Source organism: Sceloporus undulatus, chromosome 4 (genome assembly GCF_019175285.1).
Source record: "Sceloporus undulatus isolate JIND9_A2432 ecotype Alabama chromosome 4, SceUnd_v1.1, whole genome shotgun sequence".
Lineage (NCBI taxonomy): Eukaryota > Metazoa > Chordata > Lepidosauria > Squamata > Phrynosomatidae > Sceloporus > Sceloporus undulatus.
Genome location: NC_056525.1, coordinates 62,210,241 through 62,221,219, shown reverse-complemented (window position 1 = coordinate 62,221,219; position 10,979 = coordinate 62,210,241). Strand labels below are relative to the sequence as shown.

Below are 10,979 nucleotides of genomic sequence, written 5' to 3'. Positions count from 1 at the left end.
ATGTTTGACTAGGAACATCTCATGCTTTCTGGATAGGATCAATCCTATGATGACAGCATGGGCATAAAACCATCACACTTTAGCATCATATGAACTGCCTATCAAAATCCTGCTATTTGAGTGACACATCTTGTTGTTTTTGTTCTGTGTCTTCAAGTCAAATCTGACTTCTAGTGGTCCTAAAATGAATTTATCATGGGATTTTCAGGGCAAGATTGAGAGTGAGAGACTTACCCATTGTCACACAGTGGGTTTCCATGGTGGAGTAGGGATTGGACTCTGGTCCCTAGAGTCAAACCACTATATCACACTGACTTTCTGATATCACCTTTATTATATTTTAGTGAAGCAAGACAAAGAAATTGGTCATTAACAGTCAATGAATAATTACAATAATAAGAAGGGACATGAATGAATAAAATAGGGAGACACAGGCTTTATGCTGTAAAGTCTGAAATTATTTGACTTTAAGGTTGTTTTTTTGGTAACTGACAAAATATGTTTACTTTCTTGAGGCAGATGATTCTATGGGCTGTCTAATCTGAATCCACTGTTTTGCAAGATGTACAAGGCAACATATAAGAAAAATGGGAATGTGGCCCCTCTGGAATAACAAAGCCTTTGTGAGAAATGTTTCAAGTGAAAACCAATTATTTCAAAGCATCAAGAATATTTAAGGAAACCTGTAAGAGCCATTTATAGGGTGGTTTTGGAGAGATTTTTTAATGTGGAAGTATTTCTAGCTAACACACTGAAATATTCTAAGCATCAAACAGTGTGGTATGATGGTAGTGTATTAGCACAAGGTACAAATTGTATGGGTAGGTTTGCAGGTGTTCATATTACAATCCTCTTATGCTGTATAGTTTCTGGGGCAAGAGGGGGGATTGCAAACTTATGCTCCTAGTACAGTACTTTTGGCTCAAGTCAGGTATAACATAAAACCATGTGTTCCTCATATGAAAACAAGCCATGGAGAGTCTTGGCCTTTTATGCTCAATCATATACTTTCCAATTCCCCTTTCCCCCTCTGTTGTGTTACAAGAAGACTGAAAGCTCTGTTTTTGACTTTAAATGAATTGTGATGTCACAATTGGGGTAACTATGCTTTCTTTGAACTGTGGCTAATCACAGTAAGGTAGGATTAAACCATGGTTTCCTGGCTTGTTTGTAATTTATGTTTTGACATCATCAGAAACTGATTACTTTCAAGTCAAAAGAGCCTCTTCATGAGTGGGAAAGGAGAAGGAGGAAACAGCAGAAGCCCTCTTGCAGTGGGAAACAATGGTTTATTTTTTAGATATGAAACCATCCCATGTCATTTTGGCAACAAAGGAAGAAACAATCTCTCTCTGTGTGTTTGTGAGTGTAACTGATATTATATTGCCAGAAAATAATTGAACACAATGGAACTAGGCTTTAGTTCTGCCCTCAGCCACATTGAGGACAGACAAGGTAGATTACTTCTCTGTGCTCAAAGGAGCATTGGGAGGTGCAGCAGGTGAGTAGTGAAAGAGATTCTGGATCCTGGTATTTTACCAGGTTGTGTTGTTTCGGTAAGAACTCTGTCACATAATTTATGGGCACTGTGACCTCAATTTCTAGCTTCAAAGTGTTGGCAAGGTATTTTAAAGCTGGCACACAGAGTAAGAATGAGAAAGTGCATACAGTATTTGAGTATTGATTAGTGTTTGTGTACCCTGACTGCAAATAGGAGGATTGACTCATGTGGCTTGGGGAAGAGAAACTGAAGGTCTGGCATGGCAACTACAAATCACCAGTACCCTGGCTTTTGAAGCCTCTTTAAAAGCTTCACGGCTGTGAATATTTTGTATAAAATGAATTACAGTTGGCTCTTTCTATCAATGAGGGGTTCTGTTCCAGAGCCCCAGCAGATAGCAATATTCATAGATCCTAAAATCCTGTTTATTTCAACGGCATGTGCTGTGCACACAACCATGTTGGTGTGGCAGTGTGCACGCACCACCACTGGGAACAACCAGGCGGTGCCATCCATAGATGTTTCAATCTGTGGAAGAGGAGAGCTGACATAATACTTTTTACCAGACAATCAAATTAGGAAGATATGAAGCATTTAGAAGAGTAACAAACCAGCTGTTTATGAAGCAGCCTAGTTATTAAATGAAATTAAGAACAAAAGTAGTCATTGCTCCAGATTTGTCTAACAGTATACAGAACAGGAAAGACTCCAGTCAGAAGAATCAGTCACTGTAATATATGCTCAGGTATGCCACTAGGTTCCGATGCTTCTTGAATTCTTTGTCTGTAAGCAGCTAAAATAAATACAAACATTAATATATTTAGTATTTAAAAACCTACTTCCTATTAAGGAAACAAATATTTTGGGGCTAGGTTTGACATTTTTAACCCAAGTAAAGTCACAATAATGGCCATTAGGCACTGTACTTGAATTTCTTACCTCAGCTTTGAAGGTTCTTTTTTCTGGCATTGGTACTAAATCCCAGTCTGGGGACCCAAATCTCCCTGGCCAAGTGACATGCCTGTGTGGTATCTTGTTTGGATCATAAGTTCCAGGTCTATAGAGAGAGGGAGGGAGGTCCTTCAAATTATTTATCACATTGACAGTGAAGTAATATAAATGCAGTCATTTGGGATCTGATATACTGGGTAGAGTACTGGACTAGGATCAGAATTTAACTATTTAACAAATGACTTCAGGCACATCAAACTCTTGCCTACTAAAAGGCAAACCTCCTCTGAATAAATCTTGCCAAGAAAACCTAGGATAGTCTTGCTATAAGTTGGAGTTGATTTAAAGGCACAAGTTGGAGACGTCTCATTTACAGAGTTAAATCGAGATTGACTTGAAGGCAGCTAACAAGAAGGAGGAGGAGGAGGAGGAGAAGAAGAACAGTCTCTTAAGATACATTTGTTTATAAAAGCCTGAAACCAATGTCACATTAATATCTGACTCCTAGCCTGAGGCATTTCACCCTCTATTCCACTGACCTCCAAGTCAGGGTTTTGTTAATGTGGAAGCCAGAAAAAGTTACTTGGGGGGCATGCTAATGATGAGTATGGCTCCACACAGCCTCGACTATAAGTTGAGAAATTTATGCCCCAAAAATTGCCCCTAAAATGTTGCGTAGACTTATATAAGGGTCAATACACCAGTAGTGCTTAGAAGGGTCCTAAAGCAAGCAAGTCTGACACCCCAATCTCCATTGAACACCAATTCTTTCCCTTTCCAGTCCATTTTGCAAGCCTTTGCTTCCTATCAGAAAAATTCCCCATTGAAAAACACTTGCTTCTTTCTCAATCTGATGTTAAAACCTCTCCTTCAGCATCTGGGAATCGGTTGGGAGCAGTCCAGAGAAGGAGAGACGGAAGTGGCATTTTCTCCTTTCTATCCTTCCTAACAGCCCCCAAAGTTTTACCCTAGACTTATCCACAGGTCATTTCAAAATCCAGAGTTTTGACCCTGAAACCTTCCCTCGACTTATACGAGGTCAACTTTGTACACGAGTATATACAGTAAGCCCTCTTGTTCCCCTCACCCTGCATAGGCCCTAAATTATGTCAGTGCTATTATTATTATTATTATTATTATTATTATTATTATTATTATTATGCTTTATTTATATAGCGCTGTAGATTTGCACAGCGCTGTACATACAGTGCTAGACCTGGTGTTGTTTTTCCCCCATTGATTTCAATGGGGAAAAAGAAAGAAACACCAACTTCACAACCTCTTGTCTTGACCATAGAGAGCAAGACTTTAAAATGTGACTGTTGTCCTGTCAACACATCTCCCAACCACTCCATAGCATTTACCTTCATGCTCAGTAATATTAGAATTGTGTAAAGACCTTTGTGTATTTTTTAGGTTCCTAGTCCTAGTGGGCAACTTTCTAATTGAATATATGAAAAATGATACCCGGGGAAAAAGTCTTTATCCAGAAGCTTATCTGAAAATCGTGGTGAGTGGCTGCTAAATGGAGCAAATGCAGGCCTGTGCTTGTGCTGTTTGATCCATGCTGCCTGGTACTCTGCAGGGTCAGGAACCACAGGCTACAAATTGAGCATATAAAATGAAATGATGAGATAAATCATTTATTGAAATCATTAAATCCCACAACAACCCTATAATTTTAACATAAGCAAGCAAATCCCTGTCTCTTACTAAACATTATCAGTTATTGATATTCTCGAAATAACCAGCAATGATGCTGCCAATTCCTTTCTATCTCTTTTATGAATACTTTGGGTACAGATGAGCAACAGCAATACAGTATATTACATACAGTAGTTTCACTTCAACCTTCAATGCGAGACAGGGTTAGAAGATGGTTTTACACTCATTTCTAATTAACGAGGAGTTTTTTTTTTAAAAAAAAATGTATGATAATACTATGCACATCTACATGCACATTCTACTGCATTCAGTGAGGCTTATTTCCTAGTACAGGGGTAGGGAACTTGTGGCTAGTCAAAATAGTGTATTGTGGCCATTGTCTGCTGGTCCACAATGAGTTTCCACCAAAAAAAAAAAAAATAATAAAGAAAAAAGAAAAAAAAAAGCTGCAACTTGTAGCCAATTGATACAAATATGGTACCAGTCTCTGACACATTAGAGAGAGAGAAAAAGCTGGTTCCCCATATCAAATAACCTGAGAAGCACTGTCCCAGGTCTTGCTGAAGTCCCATTAGCAAAAGCTACTGATCAGAGATGGTGGCCACTGCATTTCAATTATCTTTGAAAGACCATAGATTCCTCATCCCTGCCCTAGTTAGCAGCCTTATTTTTCTTTGCTGAACTAAAGAAGCATGTTTGGATAATATTAAATTAAAAGGGTTAGAACTAAAAGCAGATGATATGATGAACACATGAAACTGCCTTATCTTCAGACAGGGAAGAGATTCTCTATGCTAACTCGCAGTAAGTCTCTAAGGTCTGAGCTAGGGATCTGTTACCACTCCTAGTATATGCTCTACTTATCTATCTAAAACCCCCTTTATAGATTCTGAAGGACTGCACCCCTACCCATATAAGATTATGCATGCAGGTGTCATAGGAAGCATTGCCTTAGCATTAAATGTTCATTCATAACTTTTTGATGCATGTATGGAGAATTCTGCATTAATATAGATTAATGCTATGTATTAGATTGTCTGTATTACAGTCCATTTTTATAATCTGTGAGATAAGTACAGTACATGTAAAAGAGAAGAAAACTGCTTTTACCTTTTTAATGAGTCCAAAACGTGGGGCTGTTCTTGCTCCCATGGTGTAACCTTTAGTACTCTCTGGTTTGTTAACCAGATGATATAGAAGAGTGTTTCTCTGTGTTAAAAACACCACACAGATTATTTCAACATACAGTAATATATTTTTAAAAAATACTCCTATAGGTTCTAGGGGTCAAATCAATCTACATGGTACATTCTCAGGCTGTATGTTCCATGACTAAAGCAAGAAGTGCGTGGTCTCACTGTAGTTGGTTCTAACAAAGGCAAAAGGTAATCTGAGCATGCACAAAGCAACTGCCTTTGGGGCTTTTCTGGAGTTACAAAACAGCCACAAGTGAAGGCAATGAATAATATTTACTTGTTAAATTCTAAATTTTTTGCTTCTGAGAAGTCATTTGGATCAATTTAATTTTTCTTACAATAATCACAGAAAAGGGGAAGTATTGTATTAATAACATGCCATTAGTCCATTAGTTGACAAATAAAAAGTAACAATTTAGTTTCTTACAAACTAATGCTAATATGTTGTTTTTTTTAAATTGCAGTTGCAAGATTGCAGTTTGAACTTTGGTCTCTCGGGTCCTCGTCTAGCATTCCCTACACCAATACCACACCAGCTATTTTAAAACAACATTTTCAAAGCAGGGCCAATCGCTATTAAGTAGAGTACATGAAATGTAACTGGGGATGGAAGAGATCATTTTTGGAATGCTTCCAATTGATAATATGAATACCCAGTTCTCTTCCCTTATTTCAAAAAGAAAGCTCCAGAGAGAAAATACAGCTATGGTAGATTAAAGAAAGTATAACTCACCTCTGCATGGTTATAAGCTCCAGGTCCACGATCAGGATCACCTTTAATTGGTACATACTCATTGCCTAAACGGTCTGCAGCATGAAAACAGGGGAATATTTTCTTCTCTTGACATGATCCAAATGAGTTTCGTTTCTGTGCAGCTGCAAAGCCCAAAGAATACCAATTAATATTAAACAGACATTAAAGGGGAGGGAAGAGATATTGGGGGGGATATGTTCCTTTCACCATTTTAAAACGTCTTCCAATTCCCAGAATTTTCACTCCCATGTAGAAGAGAGAAACCGGAAGATTATCTGACTCTAGGTAAAGTGACTCAAGTCTGTTAACCACATCCTTGGGCTTGTACACAGTTATAGCGCTCCGATTCCATTTTAATTGCCATGGCAACATCCTATGGAAGTCTGGGATTTGCTCAGTAGAGAGGCTTTGGAAATCTCAGTCAGAATTAAGCCCTGGTGTCTCACTAAACTGCAAACCTCAGGACTCCACAGGATACAGCTATGGTAGTTAAAGTGGGATCATAGTGCTATAATGGTGCAGATAGGTGCTCTCTGGGGTAACCCAAAAAGTGAAGGAAAAGGAATCTGTGTAGGCCCAGAGGTAGCCATTACTTTATGTCAGTTGTGACAACCATGCAGTTCTCCAGATGTTGCTGGTCTGTGACTCCCAGCAGCAATAGCCAGCATAGCTAATGGGAAGAATGCTAGGAGTTGTAGTTCAATATCTGGAGGGGTCCTACCCCTGCTCAATGCTTTTTTTTAAAAATCATATTATTGATCCTAAAAACAGTTAAAAAAAAGGACAAACACAAACAAAGGCTAAATCACATATACACTCATTTCAATTTCAATTTAACTAAATTAACATTCACCCAAAAACCAAAATTTTGTTTTGAGATGTATAAACATTCATATGACTTTAAATTTTTTGTATTATAACTATCATTCATAATAAAACACATCCTTAACTTCCTCATTTACAACCTCCTGGTTTTACCCTGAATTTAAGTATTTTGTGCAATCTATCATTGAAAAAAAACACATTTGCTATTCTTTTGTTTTAATACAGTTTATTGAATTAAAAACAAGCATACACATTAAAACGTACATACAAAAAACCCCCAGACATCAGCTAATCAAACATACAGCGCTCAAACATTACTTCAAGAATAATATCCCATTTCTTATTTCCATAGCATTCTTGACTTCATTCTTCTTCCCATCTACCTATCTTTAACCTTCCTTGTCAATATCTTCTTCCTACCTTATTCCTTCAACCACTCAATTGTTCTCTTCCTCCTTCCTTCTCTATACTTCTATCTTCCCTCTCCATTCTATAATATACAGTACCACCTTCTATCCTTCACACATAATCAAACTTTCTTCCACTTACTCTAACCATCTGCAACATTCTTAAATTTCCTTATGTTCATCCAATCAACTTCCACCTCCTTTAAGCACTGATTGCTTTGCTTCTTTTTAGATCTGACTTTCTTCCACTAGTTCTACCTCCCTTTATTTACGTTTCTGCATTCTTTGACTATGTATAATTATCCCAGTTCTTGATGGTGAAACTTAATTAAATCTACTTTTCCTTTAACGATTCTGGATATATGTTCAATCCATTATATATTTACATTCATTTCTCCTTATATTGTATTATTTGCACCAGATCTTTTCTAAATATTCTGTCACTTTTTTCCATGTTTGGTTAACCTCATTTGTTGTATCTCCCCTTAGTATTAATGTTAACTTATCCATCTCTATAGCCTTGTATAATTTTATTAACCATTCTTTCTTATCGGGAATCTCTCCTGTTTTCCAATTTTGCACTAAGGTTATTCTTGCCAAAGTGGTCGCATAAAAGAGGGTTTTACCGCATTCTTTCTCCAACGCATCATTAAACATATTCAGTAAATACATTTCAGGTGGTTTCTGCAATGTAATACCCAACATTTCTGAAAAACATTTGCTATTCTATGCATTTTCTATTCAGACTGAGCCCCGATGTTAAACCACTCTGTAGCCATATTTGCTTTATATATTGTTCTGAAATAATCCCTTATTTTCCATTAATGAAAATAGTTTCCATGTGTTGAAAGAGGCCTCATAAAATTATATAAAGCTCCATAGAGCTATAAGGGATTTTCTTGGCCAGATTTATGTTGTGTGTGTTAGTTGGTCCATTAAAGGCATCAGTGTTTTGTGGATTTTGGATTCTATTCAGAGGATGTTTCCCATCGCCATCCTCTGAGGTTGAGAGAGTATGACTTGCCCAGGGAGTTTCCATGGTCAAGGTGGGATTCAAACCCTGCTTTCTTAGGCTGCATCCACACGAGAAAAACAATCTGGTTTGACACCACTTTGACAACCATGGCTCAGTGCTATGGAATCCTGGGAAGTGTTGTTTGCTGTGGCACCAGAGCGAAGCTTGTGACACCAGAGCAAACAATCCGGTTTGACACCATTTTAACTGCCATGGCTCCAGGCTATGGAATTCTGGGAAGTGTAGTTTGTTGTAACTACACTTCCCAGAATTCCATAGCCTGGAGTCATGGCAGTTAAAATGGTGGCAAATTACTGCTGCGATGCAGCCAGAAAGGGTTCAAGGGCCTGACTACTCTATATCCCCCTCAGAGCAGGCAAGGCCTTACCAGTGAGCTCCCAGGCCAGCTGGCGCTGGGCGGAAATCATGGCGCTCTTCATGGGTGTTGCTGGGTCTTGGAGTTGCCATGGAAACACAGCGCCCAAGGCCTGGTCGCTGCTAGTCTCCTGGGGCCTGGGCAGAGAAGGATGCCCAGGGGAGCTGCTTGAGGGATGGCGCCCTGCGGAAGGGAGAGAGAAAAGCAGACAGTAGTGATTTAATCCTCAGAAAGGAACGGCTGGGGGCTTCCCCTGCCTCCTCCTTCTCCTCCTCCTCGCCCTGATTTCCAGCACAGACTGTTGTTATTCTTGTGGTGGTGGTGTGCCTTCCTTCAAATCATTTGTAACATATGGCCACCTAAGGCAAACCTATCATAGGGGTTTCTTGGCAAGATTTGTTCAGAGGAGGTTTGCCATGGCTTGAGGCTGAGAGAGTGTGACTTGCCCCAGCTGGGCTTACATGGCCTAGCAGGGACTCAAACCCTGGCCTCTAGAATCTTAGGTCCGAAACACACTGCAGAAATAATCCAGTTTGAGACCGCTTTAACTGCCCTGGCTCAATGCTAGGGAATTCTGAGAACTAGTTTTGTGAGACATTTAGCCTTCTCTGAGAGAGAGAGAGAGAGAGAGCTCTGGTGCCACAATGAACTACAATTCCCAGGATTCCCCAGCACTGAGCCAGGGCAGTTAAAGCGGTCTCAGACTGGATGGTCGTTGCAGTGTGTTTTGGACCTTAGTCTAACACGCAAACTGCTACACCCAACACCTTTGAAACTAGTTGTTAAATACATCAAGCCACTGCAGTCTGCAGATACATGACTACGGGTGGTGCGTTTACACTTGTAGAAAGAATGCCTTTTGACACCCCTTTAGTTTGTTTTTCGATGGATGCTTTCCATTGCTCCCAGAAAGGGACCCACAAATAAAACCATTTAAAAAATGTAATGATTAAAAAAATAACAAGTAAACAGCAATTAAGCGTTGCAGCTCCATCGTAGGGAATCTTGGGATTTCTAGTTTTGTGAGTGGCCACATGCCCCCTATGCCATGGCCCCGCCCTACGTAATCCTGGGATTTGGGTTGTGTCAAGCACTGGCACACTTTGGCAGAGAAGGCTAACAACCGTGTGAAACTACAAATCCCAAGGTTCCATAGGATGGAGTGACAGCACTTAAAGTACTGTCAAACTATTATTTTTACAATGTAGATGCTGCACCATAGACTGTGGTAAACAGCCTCCCTGTATTTGTTGTGTGTCTTCAAGTGCACACTTGGCCCTAGTGTACTTATCACAAGGTGAACTTGGCAAGATTTGTTCAGAGGAGGTTTGCCATTGCCTTCCTCTGAGGCTGAGAGAGTGTGACTTGCCCAAGGCCACCCAGTGGGTTTGCATGGCTTAGCTGGGAACTGAACCCTGATCTCCAGAGTTGCGGTCTAATACCGAAACCACACTGGCTCTCAGACACATCTGTCCATTTTTCTCTTGTACTTGAATAAGGGTGAATCTGAAGTGTTTTGTTTCTTTACTTATCTAATTTATATCTGCCAAGGGATCCACCAAGGCAGCCTATGAGAATTTAAAATAGGTGTCGGTGGAAATGTTATATTACAAATCAAAACACAAACACAATTAAGTACTAATAATATCAAAAGCAGATGGTTAAAAGGGATTTTTTATTTCTCTTATTTTCTGCTATTGAGGGTTTATTTGTAGTTGTAGTGTAACCTCACTCAGTGCTGTTTGTATTATCTGTCAAAGTGGCTAATAAGAATTTAAAATAGGAGTTGGTGAAAATGTTATATTAGAAGCAAACAACCCAAACCCCACACAAATAGCAATAATGTTAAAAGACCGCTTTAACTTCCCTGACTCAGTGCTAGGGAATCCTGGGAACTGTAGTTTTGTGAGACATGTATAGTTCTTTATCAGAGAGCTCTGATGCCACAAGTTCAAACTACAGTTCCCAGGATTCCTTAGCACTGAGCCAGGGCAATTAAAGAAGTCTCAGACTGGATTATTTCTGCAGTGTGTTTTAGACCAAAGTCTACAGGCTTACCTGGTTTTTGGCGATTTGTCATAGTAGAAAATGTGTTTCAGATTATCTGCAGCTGAACACTATTTAAGGACAGATCAGAATAGTGACTGCTCCAATCCTCTTTCTGCCTCAAATACCCCGGTAGTCATTCTCCAGAAGATGATCTTACAGCCTCTTGACATCATAGAAGTTGTAGAGCTGTCATTCTGGGATTGCTTTGGTCTGATTGTGACACACAGTTGACATCATATT

General features: G+C 39.4%; 1 protein-coding gene across 1 annotated transcript; it reads right to left on the bottom strand.

Moving 5' to 3' along the window:
* Positions 1–305: 305 nt before the first annotated feature.
* Positions 306–10,785, bottom strand: PIFO (primary cilia formation). Its single transcript, XM_042461457.1, has 7 exons — positions 10,749–10,785; positions 8,703–8,873; positions 6,047–6,189; positions 5,228–5,326; positions 3,920–4,053; positions 2,441–2,558; positions 306–2,294 (listed from the first exon to the last, which is right to left on the bottom strand). The coding sequence occupies exons 1-7, from the start codon at positions 10,768–10,770 to the stop codon at positions 2,223–2,225; spliced, it is 759 nt and encodes a 252-aa protein (XP_042317391.1). The 5' UTR covers positions 10,771–10,785; the 3' UTR covers positions 306–2,222.
* Positions 10,786–10,979: the final 194 nt, after the last annotated feature.